Here is a 24,995-nt window from a genome sequence, read left to right as displayed (position 1 = left end):
TTAAGTGCCTCCATACATGGGGTGGAAGGGGAACAGCATTCCTCCAGTGAGAGGGTAATATTTTTGTTACCATCAGCAAGTGCTTCCCAAGCGGCATCAGGCTGGTCTGCCACCGCTTTGCGCTGTTTTAATCTCTTGGGGTAAGTCACTTTTCTTTATATTTGCTCACTAGTATAGGCTGATTTTTCTTTAGTGGAGAAATAACTTTAGCAAAATGAAGATCAGTGCTGGAAGACAAGTTATCTGCTGTCAAACGTGGGCGAAGTGAAATGTGTTTGTAATAAATGGGCTGTAGATAATCTGTCTCCTGTGTGGGGAAGCAGCAGCAGTCAGTTGTAATCTCCCAGAGCAGTACTTCCCTACATACCAGGGCATTAAGAGGTTGCTGACCCTCTTTTCCTAATTTGTGTCAGCCAAATAGACTCAGGTAAAAATATTCTTGTGTTGAAATAATTGATTGTACACAACGGACGCACAATTAGAGTTTGGATTTGACAGCTCGGTTTAGAAGTTAGTCTTGTTCAAATTAAAATAGCCTGTACAGTCTGATCAGTCCCATTTCCTAGATGACAGTTTTAATTAAATAGCATAAAGACTGTGCACGACTGGTAATGACTCTTATTTCCTTCATTATTCCAATCATGGAAGAGGCAGACTGCTGCAAGCTATTCATAGCTGAGCTGTGTGAGGCTGTAAGGTGAAACATTTGAAGTGCTGAGCTCTGGCAATATGTTGGAACCGTCCTGATGTCTCCTAAATGTTGGACTTTTGACGTGTATTCCTGTTAGATTAAGATGGTATTCATTGATTCTTTAAATATCAGTGTTTTAGTTTGAATACAGCCACAGATATTATTATTAACGCTGCAGGTTGTATAGAGGTATGAATGCAGTTAAGAAACACTGTGGATGCTTTCAGTATCTGTTTATCCTGCATCTCTTTAATTTGATTTAATCCAGTAAACGTGTATCACAGAGACTCCACAACGGCTGCAGTAACAGTAATGGTAAAGGGAGGACTTGTATTGACATTGCTAACATGGCTAACACATGTTTGGTCTCCCCTCCCCCCACCCCCCCCCCCCACCCCTGGTGCTCTCGGCCAGGTCTCCTTGAAGTGTTCCAGTCATGGCTTCCAAAGTCATACCTTGGTATAAGAAGAAGCATGTGAGCCAAGTCAAAACTGATTATGCTTATCATCACACTAAACATGTTGTCAAGCAGCAGACAGAAAGGTATGAAGGTGCACTTCACCACCTACTTTGGAGAGTACGGCTTTTGCTGCTTTGCCAGGTAGAGAACATAGAGCTGCTGCTGAGGGTGCTGGACTTCCTGCTGCATATGCGTCTGCTTCCTAGCCGGCTGTCCATTTGTCTTCTGACGTCAGATTTGAAGCCGTGCAGGACCAGATTTTCATGAACAAGTCTGTCCAGTACAAAGTGATGAAGGCAACAGAAATAAATCTTTAATCATTGAGATACTCTAAAGTCACAATAAATTACTCAATGAGGTTGGATGAGCGTCGAATCAAGACTTAGGTCAACAAAACAGGTGGATTCAAAACCGTTTGGTGTTTGTTTTCGTTGGGTTTTACATCTGTATAGTTCAACAGTCTCATACATGTTTCCAGCAAGCATCAAATGTGCAGTTTAGCTTTAGAGGGTAATCTTTGACTTATGATACTATAAATTCTGTATCTCTTGTTTCCACTTGCAGCTGTCTGTGTGCAAAGTTTCCCACAGAAGTGTTTCTCATCACAAAGCGCTACGTCATTTTGAGCACAGTGGAACTGAATAATTATGGAAATGGCGAACGACAAGCGAAAGTTTAAGATTACTCAGTTTGTGGTTGAAGAAAATATTGAGAAGCTGTTCCAGATTCATGTAGCTTCAGCAGTTTGGATTATGCTTGTGGCCCTCTGTAGGCTGATATTTGTTTCTCCATCTGACAATGATCTGGTTTGAGATAAAACACGACGCATGTTAAAGTAAAGGCACTCAGGAAATACTTTAAGACCCTGTGTGTTCAAGTACAAGCGACATAGTTTGGAGAAGCTGAAAGAATTGGAAAATAGAATAAGTATCTGCTCTAACGATGGACATCGGTGACTTACTTCTACCTGGAGCTCCAGGTAAAGACCACAGAAGTTGCTCCTCATGCTCTACAGCTTCAGCCAACAGATTTAGCTTTGTATTGTTGTGCAGGTCATGACACATGACAACTATTTATTTTACCATTCTGTCAAGCTTTTACGAAGCATTGCACCTCACCTGGCTCTGCCAAGCAGCTTACTACAGTTACGCTTTCTGCCGAGTTTGATACGCAGGACCTAAAACTGCCTCAAGTCTCAGATCTGAGCCACTATGAGCCAAGTTCTGTTCTATGTTATCATGTAGTCGCTGCCTTATGTCAGAGGGCACATGCCACTCCCCTGAACCTGACCTACATCTGAGGCCAGTGGCCAGAGCTGTAGATACTGATATCAGTACTGACCGAGTTTCTCATGAAGTTTTCCATCAGAGTGACTGGAGAAGAAAAACACGGAGGCCTGAATTTTTATTTTTACTTTGTTTCTATACAGAATGTGATTTTAAAAAAATTCAGTTTGATCGATTGATAATTTAAAATAAAATCCAAATTTTGACGTCCATGTTGGACACTATCCACCATCAACCTTTTCACAATAGATTTGGCTGCAGACAGATCACAGTTTTTGCTCCCTAAACCAAATTTCTAGTATAGGATTGTGTTGTATGCAGAAAAGGAGAAAAGTGGGTTTCCAACAACAAGGTCCAAGGGAGGATCAAAAAAAAGATTGGTGCCATATTCTGTCCATCCATTTTAATTTAAGAATATTAACACATGACATTACTGACAAGTAGACCTTCATTTGTGGGAATTTGGTGCCATTTTTTGCTCTTATTTAACATCATTAGGTTTTAGATCAGCAACTGCTTCTGCTCAACTAAAACCCAAAAGTCCATTATGCTGGGATTCTCCTTCAGTTGCTGTTTCATAATAACAGACTCTGATTCCCTTCAATAGGAAATCAAGCTCTAAATCGGTGAGCCAGGAGCAGGCCCAGGCCACAGAGGCTATGGCGGAACCAGCCTATACCGTGCCGGCGTTCCGGCAGAGGTGAGTTTTCCCGTTGGCTGCTGTCATATGTCAGGCTATTTTAAGTGTAAGGTAATACTGAACTACAGTCTCTTATTAGCTGAGCCCAGTGAAGACAGCACATTTCTATAGCGTTGGTGATTATTTTGTGTTGGATTCAGGTGTTGCAGAGCTGATATGATTGTAGCATCTGTATCTACAATGTGTTAGATTGACAGCTGAGGTTATGGAAACACTTGGTCTCTTACTGTTGGTGCACAGCGAGAGAACCACTGATCAGATACACAATTTATTAAATCTCTGTCTTCAAGTTCAGTTTTATCCAATGTCAGGCTTGAAGAGATGAAAACCTCTTTGTGGATCAGGTAGAACATCACAATTAAATATTTATAATACGTCTAACTTCTGGCGTATACCCTCAGAAACTCAAGTGAAGTCATCCAATCCTATTTGTTTAGTTTGCTGGTTCCAACTTTAGTGGAAGATTTAATATGATTTATGTGTCATTAGGAGTGCTGATGAGACTGAGGAATACCAGAGAGTGGCCACAAATGTAGGGAAAGGACTGGCTGTTATTCAGGAGGAGCTCCACAGGATGAGGATTGCTACTAAGGCACAAGTGGAGAGTCTTGAGATCCAGAGAGAGGTAAGGAACCAAGTGGACGATATTTGGGGTGCTGCACTTTTGTAGTGTCTTGTTGGTTGTTTTTGTTTTGTTACACAAACTGAAACTAAATGAGTTTCTCTTTAATTAGCTTACCTATTCACAGCCAACAGTGTTTATTTAGCACCCTGACATCACTGACTTAATTACAAACCAAGATCAAATCATTCAGTATTAATTACAGAACATTTTATATCACAAATATGCAGATGATACTCTACTGTTCATTTCTCTTCAGGACAGCTGCTAGAAGCTTTAATAAAGTAGAACTAATCATTCTTTAAATACCTTTTAGTTTATGTCTCTGAATAGTTTTACAAATAGAAAGAAGTGTTTTCTTCCTTTTATCCTTTATCTGTATCGACAGGCCACAGTTTATTTCTAACACTTTGGTTTTCCTAGAGTGGTATAGCAGATTATGATGAGCCCTTTTGTTTATCATACATCAGCTGTAGATACAGTAAAAGATACTAATAATAATTTCTTCTAAATATGAAAGTTTCTTGCCCTGCCTCATGTAGCAGATGTAAGAGGACAGACAAATGATGCTGAAGTTGAAAGCTGGCTGCAGAGCAGACTGCTGTCCGCTGACCTCACCTCTCTAATCCTTCTGGACTGGGCAGATTGTTGATACTCAGCTGGGAAATGTTGCTGATGACAACATGTTGTATTAAAGTACTTATAATGAGTATTAACTATATTAAGTGTAGAAACAATATGTCACCGTCCTGGCCACTGTGCTGTATACATTCACTTGATGCAGTTTCCTCTCTCCAGGCTAAGGCTATGATGACCAGGAGGGTGGATTTGTTGGAGGAAATCCCCAGGATGCCGGACTTTCTGGTGGCCCTGCGGCCCCACACGGTGTGGGTGAAGACTCCTGTCAAACTGCTCTGCACTGTGCAGGGAAACCCAAGGCCCATCGTCAAATGGTCAGAATATTCACATCACGCATATACTGTAGAACCAGGAGTAACCATAAGAAACAGTGCCTCTTTTTAAAGTTGTTTTTAATTATGTGGGGAAGAAATTTAGAATTGATCCTTTGATCTCCCCAAAAAAGGTTTGTTAGCATTGTTAGCATTGTTCCTTTAATCCCTATAACATTTAGCACATCCTCTCAGCAGCCAGCACCTTGTAAATATCTGCTGCTATTTAAATACGCAACACATTTAGCTTTATTGTCTCCCTATACACAAACTTTACCAGCTGCGAGTGATAGCATGTAGGTATGAAACACCCTGAGAAGAAATGACTGACTGCTGATTGTTCACAGGTATAAAGACGGAGTGCCGGTCGACCCACTGAGGATTCCAGGAAAGTACAAGATAGAAAACAAGTATGGAGTCCACAGTTTGCTCATTTGCAGGTAAGTTACACTCTCCATCCTGAGAACAAACAGCTTTTTAGGCACACACACGTCTGAAGACACAGATGTCAAATAACTAGAAATGAATAAATAATTAGCCACTATTATTTCAGTTTTACTGCCAGAAAAATAACCTTGCTACACATGCTCAGAATTTTCCTCTGTGATATTTGACGTGTCGTTGATTTTATCACCATCTACTGGCCTAGTGTACAGAAATCTTTTGAAAAACAAGGGAGGAAATATGCATTTAGAGAAACCATACATTTATGATTGGAACTGGATACCAGACTAGAAGATGTTACCAAGAAAAAAAGGTTTCTAGCTTCTCCTATTGCCTTTACACTGGGACAATATTGCACACTTTGGGAAAGTTTAACACACATATAATGTATTTTTAAAATGTAGTTGTTTGTTTGTAGTTCACGGTTCACAGATGTTTCTCACATAATGGTGGTCTTTGGGGAAAATACTTTTAGCGCTGCGAGCAGCCGCTGTGCTAAACTGGCGTCAAAACTGTGCCCTGTATCCAGCTCTCTTAATACATCCACGTTTGAAACTGCTTTTTGCTGCTGTTTGCTTAAGATTTGTAAAACATGCAGGAATCTGTGGCACAAGAGGGAAAGCCGAAGGAAAACAGAGAAAGACAGAGGGATTACTGGCAGGATTAGAAGGGTTTAGAGTTCATTATTGTGAAGCTAAATAATCTCCTTTGAGGCACTTGAAGCTTTTCATTTTTCAGCTCTGCGTTGATATTTGGTGTCAAAAGTTCAAAGACAGCTGGCTGGAGAGGGACACAGAGTGAGAGGAGGTGTAGATTCAGGGTTCGGGCCCGGCCTGCTGGCCTGTTCGTCATCTTCAAGACTCCTCAGCTGTTCGTGTTGAAGTGCTGACCTTTGCGTCATTCGAGCCATGAATTCCTCCCACTGCTCTCTCTCTCTCTCTCTCTCTCTCTCTCTTTCTTTGAGGCAATGAATATCACCGGCCTGCTGTCATTACACTGCAGGGTCAGTGATGTGACGTTTTCTGTATCCAACTGAATCGAAATCAAGAATTTTCTGAAGTGCAAAAGTGAAAAGTTGTGTTAGCAAAGGAGCAGAGACTCAATTAGAGACGATGTCACCCACAGCTGAGAAAATGGATCACAGTTAAAATAGTCCTGTGCAGAGTGAAGGTCACATTTCTTCCTTCTATTCTCACCCTCAGACTCCTCTTCAGTTGCTGTCACAAGGGTAATACCTTCTTTTCAGCACACTCCCAACAAGTGAGGTCATTTTTCAACAGAGTAATCAAACATTAACTTGAGGAGGTTGCCGCTTGAAGGCCTTGAAGAGCTGCCGAGGTGTTGTTGAGGAAAGAAAGAGCTGAACTGCTTCATGTACCAACATTTGACTGTGTTACGGTGGCAAGACTTAAAGATGGGCTTGATTTTCAGCTGGTTCTTCCCTCTCCTGCTCAGATCCTTTTCGTCTGTCAAGTTAAATGTGAATATGTCACAAATCACAATTACATAAAGTCAGGTGGGAATGTGGGGACTCCTCAGAATCCTTTTTCTCCCTCCACTTTTACCCTGACAATTTGCTTTATTCAAAGAGGTGTGTGAGCTTTTCCTCAGCCTGGGTTTTGCTTCTCAGAATATTTTATCCTGCAGACTCTTCACAGGGTTGAATATACATTTTGATTTAAAGAGGAGAATATGTAATTATAATAATCTACTAAAACAGACTCCTAAAAGACACAAATCTTGAACATATTGAATAGGTAAAGCAGTAAAAGCAAATACACAATCACCACTCGTGAATTACTTGAGGAAGTAGTAGGTGGATAAAAATATTTTTTCTTCTCCGCTCATAAAACAACACATAATCGTTCGTTCTTTCTCTTGCTAACATGGAAGAAGTTGCTTCCTTAGATTATGATCAGAGCTTATCACATATATATTTAGTACTGATTTGATCCAACTCTTCCTTATAACTATTTATAGATTAAGGCTGCACCTTTCCGTTCAATGGAAATATTCCAGGTATCAGTTTGGGAAAGCTGGCCTGTGTAGAACTAGAGTTTCTGCTAAAATCTGACTGACATGTTGACATGTTTCCCTGCCGTCTGCTCTTGTAGGTGTGTAGCGAGGGATACTGCAGAGTACAGTGCCGTGGCGATCAACCAGCATGGTACGGCCACCAGCAAGGCCACAGTCACTGTGAAGAGTAAGCCATCCTCTTATTCTGACACCATGTCATTAAAGAAAGCTTCCACCTGTCGTGTTTCTCTCTCTCTAACCGTGAATCCTTCTCCACACAGGACCAGCAGAAGCCAGAGAGTCCTGCCAGCTCGGTTTAGGTGAGAGGAGAGGGGGAGCGGTAACTGAGAATCTAGCTGGGGCGGGAGGGGTCTTTTTCATTTTTGGTTGGAATCAGGCCTGGACACAAACCAGTAACACATGGGATCATTTGGCTACAAATAGCAGTGCATGTGAGGGGCCTGATAAGCAGTGGAAACTATTGTGAGGAGCTGCTGTCCTTGTTTAAGACACAGTCAGTGTAGAGGAACACGTGCTGATCTGGGTTAACATCCATATGTTTTAGTATTTAGGCAGTGGAGTAATGATGATCATCATGAGCCCAGTTTGTTTTAAAACACAACAACATCTACTGATAAAGACAAGGACCTTCCAGACACAATTCATATTGTTTTACAGAGGAACAAGACACAAAGAAGACGTTAAAAGTGCATTTAAAAGAGCATAACACCAGATTTAAGTTATTGTCAGTACAGTTTTATCTTAGTTATCTTAGATACCTTGTTTGTTTTTGATTCTGGGATCATTTAGTAAACCTGTCCCAGATGAACTGAGGAGTCTGGATGTTTTGTAAGGTACAAATGTAGAGTTTTATAGAAAAGAAATAGGATTTTAAAATAAATCCTTTGGTGCACAGGAAGGCAGCGCGGTACTTTAAGGACTTAAAAACTGGATGAGCTGCCACTGTGTGGTAGATTTTTTACTAAGACCTGTGAAGGCACCATTACAGTACTCTAACCTGCTGAAAATGAATATAAAAGTACCTCCTTTAGACAGAAATCATATCATTCTAGTTGTTTTTAAGGTGGTGGTTTGAAGTTGTTTGATGTTTTACTTCTTGTTTCCCTGCGGTCCAGTGCCTCATATGACTGAGATCCATGCCAGTAAGCTGGAGGTCAGTCTGCTCGACCGGTTCCCCGTCAGCTTCGGTGTGGAAGGCGGCTCCATCAGCCTGGTTTGTACCATGGTGGTCATCCCCGACCTCCCCAACGTGCCGCCCCTCGCCCAGTGGTACAGAGACGGTAATAATCACTCCTCCTCTCCTTCGTTCATCTGTGGTGCTGGTGTGCGTAGCTTAGTGTTACTCACTGTTCCCTCCATCTTGTCTGCCAATAGGTAAACTGCTGAAACCCAGTAAGCTGGTGGAGATGGCGTTGGGCGGAGGCACAGCCCGTCTGACGCTGTCCCACCTGGCCAAGGACGACGAGGGCCTCTACACCCTCCTCATCTTTACTAAGGATGGCACCGCTGAGCACAGCGCCTACCTGTTTGTCTCAGGTAGGACGCAACGCTCTGCATCATGTGGCGTTTTCATATCAATAAATCATCACCATATTGATTTTAAAGATTTGTAACATTTGATTAGGTTTTGGTCTTTTAGGTCTTTACGGTGGAAAAATATATTTAAAGCACAAAACAGGAGCGTCCACCTCATTTAATGTAAATACATCTCAGCTCCACCTGTACAGGTGTTTTTGATTTGACAGGTGATTTTACAGGTTAAATCTCAGCCCTTTACACTCACACATCAGTAGCAGACAGCATGTAGCAGACAGACAGTCAGAGTTCACCCAGTTCCCACCAAACCTGATCACAGAATGTGCCTCAACACGACAAAATGAGGGATCATTTTCTTTATAACTGCAGCGCCACAGCACCTGCTAATTAGTGAGGGCTTCAGTCAGGATCTCTGCAGTTCCCACGATAATCAGCGTAAGATATTTGAGTTATGATACAAATTCAAGTTAAATGACACAATTACATAGATATCAAAGAGGTGCATAGGAATAGAGTCAAAAAGATTAAAATCTATTGTGCCTAAAAGAAAAAATGAGGAGGAAAATAGATAAAAGGAGGTGCAGTATATTTTATTTCCTCTAATTCTTCGCCCATGTTTCCATCAACTTAACACTGAAGAAGATTTTCTTGTCCATACCCTGAGGTGATGGAGGAATCCCAGCTTACATCCTCCTTTTCTTCGTCCCTAGATGCCGCTCCCTCTACACCTGGAGCCCCTGGTGCACCAATGAGCGTGAAGGCGTATGACATCAACTCGGACTACGTCCTGGTTGCCTGGAAACCCCCCAACACCGTCAACGAGGCGCCAATCATCGGATACTTTGTGGACAGGTCAGTCTGCACCCTGAAACCTCTTCAGCCCTTGGCTCATAAACGTGAATACAGTCAAATTACAGGAAATTACTAAAAGTATGATCTGGTGTCATAGTGTGTATTTAAAGCGGCAGTAATCAATATTTTATTTTATTAATTTTACACCAAATGACTCAAACCCACAGACAATTATCACCAACTCTGCAGCTCAGAGCCTTTTAGCCTCGTGTAGGTCGCACTGAGTGGTTCAGTCTCTGCACTAGAGCTGAAACAATTTGTTGATTAATCAATTAGTTGATTGACAGAGTCAGCAACAATCATTTAAATCATTAGATCAAGCAAATCTGCTAAGTATCGTCTGGCTCCAGCTTCTCCAGTGTGAGGATTTGCTGCTTCTGTATCAGAAGCAGTTTCTCTGTTTCTCTGGAACTATAATTATTAGTCGAAAATGACCATCGCAACATGTGACCGCGATTGTTACCTGCCAAAATATCCACCAGCTGCTTTGCTCTCTTGATTTAAAAGTCAACGTTTCACTCTCTTGTAAATTACACCGCCATTTTCACAAGTTTGAAAATACATTAGCGGCCTCTCCCCTTCTGCTACGCAGCCAAGATGGCGACTGTTGAGGGTGAGAAGTGTCCGTCGTTCCACGCTCGACCTTTTGACCGTTCTGACTCACCGTTCAGGAACCTATAGTGCATTGCATGTTTCCTATTTGACAGTGTGAACACACGATGCACTCAGATAGTGAGTGTGAGTATGGAAGTATGTGAATTGAGACACGCACTAATGTGTGCAGCTTGTTGTGAAGTTTATTTTACCCAAGTGGCCAACAAAGAAAGAGTTACTTGCAGCTTTAATTTGAAAAAATGTTAAAGTTTAATGTCTAAATGTTTCAGTTCACTGTTGTTATTCAATGAATTGTTAATTTTCCTTTCAATATAAACTGTGTGCTTTAAGAAAATAGTGAATTCTGCTCCGTTTTCTGTTTATTTTTTCAAATCTGGGGGCATGAAAATGAGATTTACCTGCTGATGACGCTCATCTCCCTGTCCTGATGTGTAGGTGTGAAGCTGGTAGCGACACCTGGGTCCAATGCAACGACGCCCCGGTGAAGGTTTGTAAATACCCGGTGCACGGCCTGAGCGTGGGCCACTCCTACCACTTCAGGGTCAGAGCCGTGAACAGCGCCGGCATCAGCAATCCATCCCGCAAGTCAGACAAGGTGACCGCGCTCGACGAGGCCGAGAGCGAGAGGCTGAAAGGTACCGAGGAAGGTAAATACAAAATACGACGATGGTAGCCGACAGCAAATGTTTTCTGATGGGTCTGTTGTCGTCACTTCCTGCAACAGTGATTAAAATCGAAGGAAAATACGACATAGTGATCAAGGACGATGACCTGGAAGGTACAGTAGTACACAAGGACTGATCTGGGTTCAGATATCTGCCTTTAATCCTTTAAACCACTTCCTCATAATCTCACACAGACCAAATACTAACAACAATCCTTCTTTCCAAATCCATCATCACCATCATAACACTTGAGCTTTACGTTTTAGAAGGGGGAGTTGTACCGTAAATAAAAACAGAGTATAATGTGAAAACATCCTTCATCATCCCTCATCTTCACAGCCACACACTGAGACTTGTTATGGTACAAAAGAGAGTGATGAGGATTCACCTCGATTCATTTTTTCTCAGAATTCTGAGATTAACATGAAAATATTAGAGATTTTTTATTTGCTGTATCACATTCACATCATAATTCTTTTCCATGCAGCTCTTACATTAGATAATATGTTATGACATCTTTACTGTACAGTATGTCAGTAAAGATGTTTCTGCTTTAAGTTCCAGACTTTTCTACAAACTGACACCAGCCAAGCTTTTCTCATTTTTCATGAAAAATAAAAACGTCACACTGGACACAAATATAAAAACTAAAAACATCAGCTCAAAACTAATCTGTCATTTGCTCTAACTTCTTGAATTTAACGCAAATCAAAACCATCCCTCCATTTTTTCTGTTGCAGTGCCATTTTTGATCTAACTCCACCTCCTTCCTTTCACATTTTAATACACTGAAACTTTTTAAAACACTTTTCAATTAAACCACTCAAAGAGTTTTCTTTCTTCCTCAAAGTGTGTCGAGTCGTTTTCCACTTTAAACTAATTTAAAAACTAAAAAATAACGTTGACTGACGCGTTGCTATGATTTTACACGTGAGGCCGTTGTAGAAGTCCCACATTTTACTGCCGTGCACTGATTAAACTTTAGGTCATTAGAGTTATAGAACGCTGAGGTTTATCTATTCTTACCTTTGGGAAAATGCAAAAGTCAAATTTTACAAACCAGTCTAGTAACAAGGGACAGAAAACTGATGGTCCTGCTTTTTAGAAAGACCACTGGAAGGCACCCTGTTTAAGTAAATACTGTACATTATCTGTCTTTAGCAGCTTTAGAAGGGGGACGGCACTTCAGCTCTCAGATTAGAGTTGTACAAAATGCTGCTGTCGACCCATCAAGGATGTTTTTTTTTTAAATTAATTCAGTAGTGCCTCTTTTAAACAAACTTCTTGTTACTGGCAAATTGTTATAAAACACACCTAACTAGCACTTTCAGTGAACTTTTTAAACTGATTTCCTTCCACTTGAACAGATTTATTCTCACTTCAAGGACACTTCACTTTGGATAAAAGCATCTTTATAAAGTAAATTTAAAATGCATCATTAAAAACATTCAATAAAAAGAACACTGCATAATGTGGGACTTCTGCAGTCGCTGCTGCTGTATGTACTTTATGCCTCAACACCGTTCACTCCCAATCTAGGCTACGTAACTATCCCGGGGGAGCCCACCGACGTGCATGCGTCTGAGATTTTCAAATCGTACGTCGTGCTGAGCTGGAAGCCTCCCAGCCCTCGCGGACGAGCCCCGCTGTGGTACGTCATCGAGAAGGTGTGTGTCGCTTCACCTTTTGGCCATCCATTGCCATCAATGTAGCTCTCTGTTCAACTCAGTGCTGTAGTTGAAATATAATAAAAGACATTAACCTCTTAAACTCTGGGAGGTAAATTATCCTCCATGTTACCTGAAGCTTCTTCCTCGCTGCGTGACCGTGTCGCACCATTTTAAATATTAAATCCAATTTCAAATTCACTCAGACATATTTCTATTTTGGAAAACTTTCAGATGCAGTTTGTAAAGACGGAGCTATCGGCTCAGTTTAAGAGGTTAAATGTGTTTTGTTTTTATGCTTATGTAATATTACAGACACATACTGAAGGCTCACCACATGCTACTGTACTTGCATTGTTGGGGCTCCACTTAGTTGTAATTAACGCAGAGAGAAATCCATAGAAGGATCCTTACATGTTCAATGTCATTGAAATAATTGACCTGTACAGGTGGGTAATGCAGGTTTATCACAGGTTTATAGTTAATATAGTTTATTTGTGTTCATGCTACATTGATGAGGTTGTTGCAGATGGCTGTACCTTCTCACCCCCCTCCCCTCCCCGACTCTCCCACAGTGCTTAGCAGGCACTGGAGCGTGGCAGCGGATCAACACGGCAGTCAAACTGCACTCCCCCCGTTACCCGGTTTTTGATTTGCAAGACGGGCAAAAGTACCAGTTCCGAGTGTATTCGGTGAACATGTACGGCTCCAGCGAGGCCTCTGTGCCCTCAGAGCCCATCCAAAAGGTGGATGAGGACGGTAAGGGCCGGGAGTCACAGATATAGAACACAGATATGCTGTGTCATACTCCAATGGTGCATTCAAAGACCAAAATTTCATCTCACAAACTGTGATAATGTTCATGAATAAGGACTTTAAAAGGTCAACATAAATAATATAATATAAATAATAAAGTAAATTCAATATTTTATGTGACCACAAGAAAAAAAAAAACAAACAGAAGCATCTTTTCATTTTAACAGCATAACAAACAAAACCTGTTCCATGTTTCTAATACACTGAAGCTTGTTTATTTATTGTAAGATCACCAGTGAGTCATACTCGTACAAATATTCTCTGTACACTCCCTGACTGTGTCATAGCTCCCAGTGGTGCTGATCACATCTCACTGTTGAACTGTGATAAAAAAGAACAACATGAGTAAGGTCTTGGATTAATATTAGCCCCGATAACAGCAGGTTTTATCTGAGGCGTCTAATGAAGAGTTTATTTTAAAATAAGATGAGACAAAATCCATATTTAAGACTCTTTACATGTGACCATGTCTGTTTCTTAAAATTCAAGGTGTTTAGTTTCTCCTCACATAGTCTCATCATCTCACCCAGAATTCATTTCTTCTAAAACGGCACTTTAGTATTTCTCTAAACACCCCAAGAGTTTCAGTGTTTACAACATGTAAATGCATCTGCAAACACAAACACGTGGAATGAAAAAAATGCAGCTTTTGTTCAAAGTGAGTCGCTGTATTTTGCAGGTATTGAGCTGCCGGTTGGTACGTAGAGTTTAATGGAAATGTTCTAACGTCACACATTTAGTTCACTCTTCCACTGTGTGTGTTTGTGCTCTAACCTTGTGTTTGTATGCAGGTTTTTCATTTTATTTTGCGCTGAATACTTTGAAACAGCCCGCTAAATCTCTGCTTAATCAAATCTCATGTGGCTTCACCTCGTTTTGTTTTATGTGGGAACGTTTCTAAATCATTTCCTTGGATCTTTAAAAGAAAACCCCCACATGTTGTGTTTAACCCAGGCACCAAACCAGTTTCACAGACCACAAATCACAGCGTGTGTTTGTTCACGTAATGTCCAACAACAGCTCACACTGCACTGAAAACACCAAGAGGAGACACCTTTGAAGGTTTTGCATGTTTTACAAGTGGCAGTCCTTTTGTCACCTGCAGTACAGTAAGTGGAGGACACCAGATGTTCACATCAGACCTGGAGTAGGTGGAATTTACTGCTTATTTTTATTATTTTTATTCCATGGATAGGAATCAGTATGTTACCTGGAGTAAGTAGAAGAAGAGAGTCGAGCATTTGAACGTTTTTTTTCTGATCTGACGCCATCTGAATCGTCCTGATGAGGTTGATCAAATCTTTACCTCTTTGAGTGATAATACAGAAAGTCTGAAGTTAATAGCTTTTGTTGCATTTCTGAAAAATGAAAATGAACACTCATTACGATGGATGAGACTTGGGTCCACCACTTCGAGCCAGAGACGAGTGAACGTTCAAACTTATTTTCTCACAGCGCTGACTTGCAGTTTTCAGTTACCTGAAATATCAGGTTAATATCAGCGTTAAGATGTTAGAAATCTACCTGTATCTTTTCAATGCAACTAAAATGTCTGAATTTCATGAAGTGGTATTTAATAACAGCTCCTCTCTCTGTGAACAGGCGTCCCCTCTGCTCCTGGTAAGGTTGTTGCCACCAGGAACACCAAGACATCTGTGTTTCTGCAGTGGGATCCTCCCAAACATCTGAAAAACCTCATGGGATATTACATCGACGGCCGCGTCGTCGGATCCAAGGACTGGTTCCCGTGCAACCACAAACCCTTCAAACACAGCAGGTAATACCAATAAAGCACCCCCCTAAGGGAAAGTAGCACAAGCTAATCCCCTCTTTATCATCAAAACACTCCGTCTGTAAGTTTTATTTCTCAACACTGCACCCAGGAATCTTAAGAAGCCTTAATAACATCTCTCTGATCTGTTTGGGAGATTCTTTGAAAACGTTTCACTCGCTTTTCTGAATAATATTTAAATTTTTTGTTGCATGATGCTAACTGGGTTTGTAATCCATATGAAAACTGGCTGTGTGTCTCAGGTTCGTGGTCCACGGCCTGATCCCAGGAGAGTCCTACGTTTTCCGTGTCCAGGCCGTCAACGTCTTCGGCCTCAGTGAGGAGTCACAGGAGTCTTCTCCCATCGCTGTGGAGCCGACCCTCAGTAAGACAAACACCGAACAGCCTGGTGTTTATACGATCAGACAAACACATAATTAACAACAACAGCTGATAAACACGATTCATTTTTCTTTCATTTGCTGTTTTGTGTTGCTAATTTCATTGCTCTATCCAGGCGGGGGGGTGGAGTACGGTATGTATTATATCGCTATGTTAATTTTCTCCCACCTGTCTCACCCCACGACCTCCACCTCCACTGTTTTTGCGTGTTTTATTCACAGAACTCACTGTAGTAACACAGAGCACTGTTTGGTGCCAGAAAGAGTTCACGCTCCCTCTTTAGAAAACACTTGCACCAGTTAAAACTTATTTTTAAATGTAAGATATGTGTGCAGCTCTCAATGATAGAAAATGTCTAAGGGGATCTAAGTGTTTAAAGTAACAGAGTAAATGTTGTAACGTGCTTCAGCGACTCCCAGCGATCCCTTTGACATCACCATGCTGAGCTGTGACGGCTCCTCCATTACTCTGGCCTGGAAGAGCCCCAAACACTGCGGCGGCTCCAAGATCACGGCTTACTACGTCGACAAGCATGACGCCGACAATCTGGAGTGGAAGGAGGTCAACCAGGCCGGTCTCACGGAGAGAGTCTGCACTGTAAGAGGCATCAATCGCACATCAAATTATCCGATTGTTATGCAGCTGCTTTAGATGGAGGATCATGATATCTGATGATAACATCAAAACGTTTTCTCCGTGTCTTCAGGTTGGCGATCTGACGGAGGGAAACTTCTACTGGTTCCAGGTCCAGGCCGCTAACCTGGCTGGTGTCGGTCTACCGTCAGCTCCCAGTGAATCGATGAAATGTGAAGCCTGGACCATGGACGAGCCAGGTAAGAGCCGCGTCGACACAAGTCAGACCACAATACTACAGCTGGAACAACCGGACATGATGTTTATTTCTTTACTTCAAGGCCCAGCCTACGACCTGAGCTTCAGTGAGGTTAGAAGTCACTCCCTGATCATCCTGTGGAAGGCGCCGGTCTACACTGGAGCGAGTGCTGTCACCGGATACTTTGTGGACATGGCCAAAAAGGGATCATCAGACTTTGTTACTCTGAACCAGGAAGCTGTGAGCCACTGTTACCTGCAGGTAGGAGCCTGACCGGAGATTCTGTGCCGTGCTTTATGAACAATAATCCATCTTATCCACCAAATACCAAAATGTTTCCGTGGTCTACTGCAGGTGACTGGTCTGGAGGAAGGCGCAACCTACGTGTTCAGAGTTCGTGCCATCAATGCAAATGGTGTCGGAAAACCCTCTCAGCGGTCTGAGCCAGTCTGTGCCAAAGCTCTCCCAGGTAACAACAACTTAACGCTGCCGACGTCTGCTCCGCACCACACCCTTTATATTAACAAAACTCCTGCCGACATGTCTGGGGATGTGTTGAGTCTCCAGCTCATCAAACATACATAGTCTTATAATGAGAGTACATACATATACAGACAAGTTTGAGGCTTATTAACTCTCTTGTTGGGTTTTACTTTCATTACAGAACCTGAGGGAGGGACTAGGGGTTCCCAGGTTGTTCTAGGGATTGTTTAGAAGGTTTAAGTGGATTGAAGAGGTTCTATGAATGGTTTTAGGAGGTTTTAGTAGTCATTAAAACAACTCTAGATGTGCCTTAGTGGTTATGGAGGCCCTTTAAGAGGTTGTTCCACATGTAGTTTTGGAAGTTTAAGTGTTTGATGAGGAGGTTGTAGAGGTCCTTTAGAAGATTCAAGGAGTCTTGAAGGTTTTAGCAGTCCTCTAAGAGGTCTGAGAAGTCCTCCAGAAGGCTCTGTGTTTTCCTGACTAAGAAAGAACTTTATTGTCTTTACCAAAGTATTAAATATTTTGGGTAAATGTAATAAAGGCTTTATATTTGGCATCACTGCAGGATGTTTTGATACAGAGTAAAGACTCCATACCCAAAGACAGATTTTCTGTATGATTTCTCATCAAAGTGGTCTCATGTTATTCATGTTCACAGGCACCCAGGAGATCGTGGCCGGCGTGGATGAGGAAACCGGAGACGTCTTCCTGTCTCTTGAGGCCTGTGAGATCTGCGAGATGTCCAAGTTCGTGTGGTCCAAGAACTACAAGCCCATCGGTGACTGCCCCAGGCTCGCCGTCTCAGTGAAGGGCAGAACGTAAGCTCGCTGTTATCCTCAACACATCATCACAGAGGCTGCAGGCAGAGAACAGAGAACAGTTATTTAGAACGACTCTCTGAAAAGAATAAAATATTCTGTTAAACAAAAGCACTCAGAGCAAACAGTGTGTTTTCCCCTCAAGTGATGTTGAACAGCTGACCTCCCCCTCACGTTCTTTTTTTTAGTTTCAGCCACAACAGAACACGATGTGCGGGGTAATGTAATCCATCCAAATCCAAGCATTGTAATTTACTGCAGCAAATAACAAAAATTTTATTTTAACAATCTCCTAATAACGAGACAAAGTTCTGAAACTATTAGTTTACTTCTTTTCAGGGCTGTAGCCAAGATTTGACTGTTCAATACAAATATTCAACAAATATTCATTTCTTTTTTCTTTTTTCTATTTTTTACATGCAACATCATCAAACTGGCAGTTTGTGAAGGAGTGCTCGGTGACAAAACAAAACAAACAATACAAGAAGCAATAAAAAACTGAACTAAACGACTGAGGGATCTCCAGCTGATCATTTGAATCTTTGTCAGTCGGCGGCAGCTCTGCTTCTTTTTCAAGAAACCTCTCAGGAAATTATGAGAAAATAGTGAAGAAATTACAGATTCATAAAATAAAACAATAAGAAAAACTGTTAAAATACAAAACAACATTTTTAAAGTTTGCTTTACACCACACAGCAGCAAGAAAACTGTGCACAATTTGGAATAAAATTCGGAGTATTTTTAATTTATTTATTTCTAAAATTAAAGTGAGATCTGCAGTGACTTCTCGAATAATAAGTTTTATCCCTGTAGAGTTGAAGGCTGTAACTGTGTTAACTTTATTTAACAGTTGTTGTGTTTGTTTGCTTCACAGCTCCAGGTTGACTTTCACCAACCCTGATAAGGACGACTTGGGCAAATACTCTGTGGTCGTCACTGACACCGATGGAGTCTCTGCCAGCCACACACTGACTGAGGACGGTATGTCCTGAAGTTTACATGTAGTGACTGCATACAAACAAATTTGGTGTGTTTGCTTGTTTGTGTTCATGTTGTCTTGAATCCACTTTACAGCCCTGAACACCATGCTGGAGCTCAGCTATGCCATCAGACATCCAAGTGAGTATCAGACCTCACAAGACTTTTAAAGACAAAAAGATTGTTGCTGAGAGTAGTATTTCCTCAGGATCTAATCTTTGTTTGCTGTTTGTCTCCGTGCAGTTGTTCCTCTGAAACATGGCCTGAGCTACGAGATCCTGGAGAAGGGTCACGTGCGTTTCTGGCTGCAGGCCGTCAAACTGTCGCCCTCAGTGTCCTACAGGTTCGTCGTTAACGACAAGGAGGTCACCAGCGGAGAGGTAACATTCATACTGAGTTAATTTAAACTTTACCCCCTCAGGCACTGACATTTCAGGTTAACTGATCATCTTACACTGTTCGCTTGTTGTCAAAGAAACCAAACAAACAGACAAATCTTTCCTGTCAGACAGTCGGCTCTGATGTCTTTTAATCCTTTAGTCTTCAAATTAAGTTACAGTTCTTTAATATGGTGACAACAACTAAATCTGATGCTCAGTAATATTATAGAACTCCATTCGTTTCTTACGTGCAGCACAGAGACAAAGATATAATTAACACACAGATTTGAACCTGATTTCTTGGTGGTTTGTAAATATAACTCTTCTCCTCGTTTTCCCCCTCAGGGTCATAAGATCAGCCACGACGTGGCCACAGGAATCATCCAGATGACTGTGGATAATTTCACCAGATCGGACGAGGGCACGTACACCTGCCAGATCAACGACGGCAAGGCCAAAACCCAGAGCTCCCTGGTGCTGGTGGGAGATGGTGAGGCTTTCTTCACCCTCACATTACTGTCTTTAGATCGCTGGTAAATGAGCTGGATGAAAGTACAGGGTCATTTATCAGATTTATTTATTTTCATCAATAATTAAAAGTAGTCTCATCGAAAAGAGAAGCAGATAGATCAACACTGTCTCCCATGTTGGTTTAAACGCTGCTCCGGGTGTTTTCCATCCTGAAGAAAAATGAAAATCTGAGGAAAGAAAATAAATATCTCACTTAAGCAAAAATGTAGAAAAACCCTCTGGAGGCCATGAAACTCTTGTCTGTTCAAAATAAATTCCTACAAATCCTGGGCGAGAAAACGGTCAAATGTTAAGACCAACAGCCAATAATTGGTTTTCAGTCACATCTGACTTTTGGTAACAAACACCCAGCAGCAGTAAAGGCACATTTATTGAGGGTGACTGTTGTATTTTTCCTTTGTCAGTGTTCAAGGCTGCTCTGAAGGAGGCTGAGTTTCAGAGGAGAGAGCACATCAGGAAGCAAGGTACTGACACACACACGACCTAAACACATATTATTTATTATTATTGTTATTTATTCTATTCATTGTTGCTCTTCATGTTCATAAGACTGGTTTATTTTGATTCATCTGTTCCCACTTTTTGTTTTAGGTCCACATTTCTCTGAGTATCTGTATTTCACTGTCACTGAGGATTGTAACGTGATGCTCGCCTGCAAGGTGACAACAACTTTTTAAAGCCTTGGCTCATTTTAAAGTTGATTTAAAAAGCATGTATTTATTGTTTTAAAGGTTCTTCCTGCTCCACCAGTGAATCTAATCCCTGTATGTGCTGATTGTGTGTCAGGTGGCCAACGTGAAGAAGGAGACACGTTTCAACTGGTACAGAGAGGAGGAAGAGATCGTTCTGGAGACTCCTCCCAACGTCATGTCTGGAGCCTGTGCCCTCCCCATCCCCCTGGTAACTACTGCAGACTGAATCAGCAGAGTGCAGCTGGGAGCTCGTTGATTTACCTTCTCCATTTTAACACTTTATGTTTGCATGAGCCACTATATGGAACTAGTGGCTCATGCAAACAAAACACTTGTTGCACAGTAACTGAAATCAAACTCTGAACAAATACAAAAAAAGAAAAGAAGAAAGACAACATAGATAGTAAGTAAATAAATGAATAAAAAGAGACAAATGAGCAAACACAGTCTGGTAAAACATGACAGAAGCTCTCATGAGTTTACAGTTTATCATTCTTAAGAGAAAATGTTTTTATTGTTCAAAAACCCCAAAGGAAAAAAATCAATTTAAAGTTACTGGTTGCTGCTTCTCGTTGATACAATAATCTTTGTTCCCTCAGTTCTCCAGAAAAGATCAGGGAGTTTACAAGGCCGTGCTCAGCGACGACAGAGGAAAGGACACATCTACGTTTGACATTTCAGGCAAAGGTCAGTTTTTATTTCCTCAGAACTGCTCAGTTATTTTGTTGTTTGTTCTTGTTACAATCAACACGTCGCAGTGTTTAATCCGTCCTCCCCTCTCTCTTTGATTCGCAGTGTTTGACGACATCATCAACGCCATCGCCCAGATTGCTGGTGAGTCTGATTCGCTGACTTAAACCTGACGTTTAGTATGTGTTTGACAGGATGTGATGATTGTGTTAATAATAAGAGAGTCAGAAGACAGTTAATTATCAGACCACTGTCTCTGACTGTGTGTTTGTTTGTTTGTTTGTGCCTCTCAGGTTCGTCTGCCTCTGACCTGGTGCTGCAGTGTACTCCAGAGGGCATCAGGCTGCAGTGCTACATGAACTACTACACAGAGGAGATGAAGACCGTCTGGAAACACAAGTACAGTTTACGATCGATATTTACTTTAACGGCTGAGATGCACAAAGGTTTGAGCAGGCAGTTTGTGAGCTCACCACGTAAAATACTAACCAATATTCATATCCTGGTTCACTCATATTTATCAGAGAAAGTTTATCATCTACAGGTTGAAAACACATCCCCACTCAACATTCAAGATCCTGAAAACTCATTTTCTCAATCAGCTTCTTACTGTTTCTGCTGACACTGGAACGTTTTTGATTATTTTACTTGATATATGTTGGTGTTTTCTGTTTTGGGAAGGGCTCAGTCGGAGAAAAGCAAAGTATTCTAACGTCTTAACTTAGAAATGTAACAATGGCTGAAGCTCTTGGTGAGTAAACGTACATATAGCACCTTAAATGATGGCAACAGAAACACATGCACAAACATACTGCAGTTCCGTGGAGCCAGATTATACAGTATTACACGTCATTAATCAAGACTAAACCGGTGCCAAGACTTTAACATATGTCAGAGTTCTGGCATCTCATCAATCAGTCACATCAGAGCAGGTGTTTTCTGTCAGAAGCAAAACACCTGAACTGATTTATTGTTTGTTGGTTTGTTACACTGCACAATGAACATGCAGTAAAAAGCGCAGCCTCAGTCTGAAGTGAAGAACTGAGTCCTGTGGCCTGTGAACCTGCAGGGAGAGTAAGATCGCCTCCTCTGAGAAGATGAGGATCGGTGGCACCGCAGAGATGGCCTGGATGCAGATCTGCGACCCGTCCGACAAGGAGAAGGGTCACTACTCCATCGAGATCTCAGACGGCGTCAAGACTTACACCAGGACCTTTGACCTCTCTGGACAGGGTACACAGGAACTTCTCATTCTCATATATTTGTTTTCCTTTTAATCAGTTTTGCGTATTTATCTTATTTTACCACTCTGTCTTTTTGCAGCATACACCGATGCCTATGAGGAGTACCTGAGACTTAAGTAAGTTACGCAGCAGTCCACTTCTTTGTAGACATGTATTTTAAATTGTGTCCACATTATATTAATCACACTGTCCTTCTTTTATCTCTCAGGGCAGCTGCATTCGCCGAGAAGAGTGAGTATTACACTGTGTTCTCCTCAGGCTCATTCATTGACCTATATTTAAAAGGTTACATATGCAGAGACTGACAGGCGAGTTATTTGCTTTCAAAGAGTTCAGAGAGTCACAGCTTCTTCTTCTTCTGTACATCTCGGCCTTGTTTACACTGGGAGAGGTGGTTTTACATGAGCTCACAGTGTAAACAGGGTGATATTGTTCACTGAAGCAGAGCTGCAGGTTTTTTCTGCTTTACAGTCGGAGCAGAGGTGACTTATGTTTCATTGTGTGTCCTCAGACCGTGGCAGAGTGGTCGGCGGTCTGCCTGACGTGGTCACTATCATGGAGGAGAAGGTGAGGATTTGTCAGATTGATATAAATCAACACTGTGCTGCAGGGATGATGCAACATGATCTTTTTTTTTTTTAAACACCTTTATTGTAGGTATGTTGTTTACGTCATTACAGCAGCCACATAGGAAGAAGGTCAAGGGTTAGAGCTGCACTTCCCCAGCAGCATTCCTACGAAACAAGTGCTGGAACAAAACAGAAAAATAAGAGTTATATAAGAGCGTTCTAATTTATTTTATTTAACAAGAACAGACAAGCTGAAGCAGCCATCCAATGCGAGTATGATAGTGTTTCTAGAAGATGCAGATTTTTATAAAACCTTTCTTTTAGTCTAGTGACTCGTGACTCGACTTGGACTGGTTACAGGCTGTAGCCAAAGAAGGCAAAGGGTGATTAAACCTGTGTGTTATTTCTTTAAAAACACACATTACCATTAGCCCTTACTGTCTATAGCAGAAATATAGTTTTCTTCTTTCTAACCGTGTTACCTCTCTCAGATTTATCTTTCAGTTCCTGTTGGGAGTCCAGACCCTCAGGGCTCTTTTACAATTTATTTTACCTCGCCCTTAAATTGCTTTTATTATAGTTTGTGTTGTATTTTGTTTTATTTTTGTGTCGTGCACACAAAGTGCCCAACTCTAATGAGTTTACAAGACACCAGATATACAGCTGCAGGGGTCAAACATTTCATTTCTCAAGCAAAATATTCTCCCAAGTTCTGCTAAAAACTCTGATTCTCTTACTGAAGCACAACTTAAGTTTTTCAGAATCATCAAGCCTGAAGAAATGAACAGAAATAAATAAATGATAAGTAAATAATTTGACTTTAAAAAGCACATTCTGGACAACACAACTCAGTCCTTAAACAAACCTACATTGTTGGAAACTTCTCTCTGAGTGATGTTTGACGTGAGTTGACTCTCGACCCCCTACAGTCCCTGAGCCTGACCTGCACCGTGTGGGGCGAGCCGACCCCTGAGGTCACCTGGTTCAAGAACGAGCAGGAAGTCACCTCCACCGAGCACACCCGGGTCACGTTTGACGGCGGCAAGTTCGCCAGCCTCGTCATCAACAAAGTCACCCCCGAAGACTCCGGCAAGTACAGCATCAACGTGCGGAACAAGTACGGCGGCGAGTTCGTCGAGATCACCGTCAGCGTCTACAAGCACGGCGAGCAGATCCCCGAGCCCAAACTGGGGCAGCCCAAAATGGCCACGCCCGCAGCCACGCCCGCGGCCACGCCCGCAGCCACGCCCGGAGCCACGCCTGTGCCACCCAGGTCCCCAGCTCCCCCATCCAAGACCCCAACCCCCACACCTTCCAAGGCCCAGACCCCAGCGCCATCCCTGAAGAGCCCAACCCCGGCGTCCACCCCTGCTTCCACCCCGGTCCCCAAGTCTCCCACCCCGACCCCGAAATCCCCGACTCCACCTCGCAGCGTCAAGTCACCGACCCCACCCAGATTCATGAAGTCCCCGACCCCACCGAGGAAGTAAACGGCGGTGGAGATATCAGAGGGGAAACACGTGCTGTTAGCAACGCTGATTTTTAGCATGAGTGTGAAACCAGTTTAAGAAGTACTTACTTAGACGTAGCCGCTGTTAAAAGTCCCACTTTCTGCTCCGCCGCTCTCTCTGGACTACGACTCTCAAAACACAGGCTGCTAACTAGTCCTCGCAGTTTTTTCTTGTGCTACTTCTCGAGAACTAGTTGCACAATAAACATAGGACAAACCAACAAAAGAGGGACTTTTACAGTGGATACTAACATAGATGTCCTTTTCAGTTACTTCATGTCATTCATCTGGTCACTGTGCTTCGACACAAGCAAAAAAAAAGAAAAAGAACAGACCAGGGTAGATGTTAATTTTCAGTGTTTTAAAAGCTGCACCTTCCACTATGCAACGTTGGTGGAATGCCTGTATTCATTTATTTTTTTGTGGATGTTAAATGGTAGTTCTGGTTTAATACAACTTCATGTCAGCCACAGTAATAAACTTGTACTCGCCAGGTATTTGAGGGATTGTTAAGTTGTTAGAAACCAGAATTATCCTTTAAACCAAACCAGCTGGGAGTTAGCAGGTTCACAGCTGGGGATCTGTTGTCTGTACTGAGGGAAATGACCAGCAGATACCAGATGGTTCTTTTTGGTTTTGCTCCCACAATGCTTTGTGATGGCAATAAACTTGACTTATCAGCCTCCTTCCTGTCGTCTCTGTGACTGATCTTCTCTCTGCCTCACACCACATACATCAGGTGGTAACATGATTC

General features: G+C 42.0%; 1 protein-coding gene across 4 annotated transcripts; it reads left to right on the top strand.

Moving 5' to 3' along the window:
* Positions 1–24,926, top strand: myom2a (myomesin 2a). 4 transcript variants are annotated; one of them, XM_018672523.2, is made up of 37 exons: positions 1–140; positions 1,106–1,234; positions 3,045–3,137; positions 3,627–3,762; positions 4,558–4,712; positions 5,057–5,149; positions 7,268–7,356; positions 7,451–7,489; positions 8,306–8,470; positions 8,565–8,726; positions 9,437–9,578; positions 10,629–10,828; positions 10,918–10,971; positions 12,398–12,525; positions 13,101–13,284; positions 14,944–15,118; positions 15,376–15,497; positions 15,924–16,111; positions 16,221–16,347; positions 16,429–16,607; positions 16,701–16,815; positions 17,488–17,647; positions 18,522–18,628; positions 18,722–18,766; positions 18,869–19,005; positions 19,351–19,495; positions 19,941–20,000; positions 20,128–20,195; positions 20,323–20,436; positions 20,828–20,915; positions 21,024–21,062; positions 21,212–21,317; positions 21,988–22,151; positions 22,242–22,278; positions 22,371–22,393; positions 22,674–22,729; positions 23,661–24,926. In XM_018672523.2, the coding sequence occupies exons 2-37, from the start codon at positions 1,128–1,130 to the stop codon at positions 24,219–24,221; spliced, it is 4,563 nt and encodes a 1,520-aa protein (XP_018528039.1). In that variant the 5' UTR covers positions 1–140; positions 1,106–1,127; the 3' UTR covers positions 24,222–24,926. The 4 variants fall into 4 exon arrangements, with proteins under 4 accessions (XP_018528039.1, XP_050926331.1, XP_050926332.1 ...); XM_051070374.1 differs by lacking the exon at positions 10,918–10,971 and having other exon boundaries at positions 10,629–10,840; XM_051070375.1 differs by lacking the exons at positions 12,398–12,525; positions 13,101–13,284.
* Positions 24,927–24,995: the final 69 nt, after the last annotated feature.

This window comes from Lates calcarifer, linkage group LG5 (genome assembly GCF_001640805.2).
Source record: "Lates calcarifer isolate ASB-BC8 linkage group LG5, TLL_Latcal_v3, whole genome shotgun sequence".
Taxonomy (NCBI): domain Eukaryota; kingdom Metazoa; phylum Chordata; class Actinopteri; family Centropomidae; genus Lates; species Lates calcarifer.
Note: the sequence above shows the minus strand (reverse complement) of the source record. Positions and strands in the feature narration are given on the sequence as shown.

What these genes read in the sequence shown, in the direction of transcription:
- myom2a (XM_018672523.2), top strand. Translation starts at nt 1,128, where the DNA reads ATGGCTTCCAAAGTCATACCTTGGTATAAGAAGAAGCATGTGAGCCAA. An exon ending in CTGTGCCAAAGCTCTCCCAG is followed by an intron (nt 16,816 to 17,487) that starts GTAACAACAACT and finishes TCATGTTCACAG; the next exon opens with GCACCCAGGAGATCGTGGCC. An exon ending in ACGTGATGCTCGCCTGCAAG is followed by an intron (nt 20,196 to 20,322) that starts GTGACAACAACT and finishes ATTGTGTGTCAG; the next exon opens with GTGGCCAACGTGAAGAAGGA.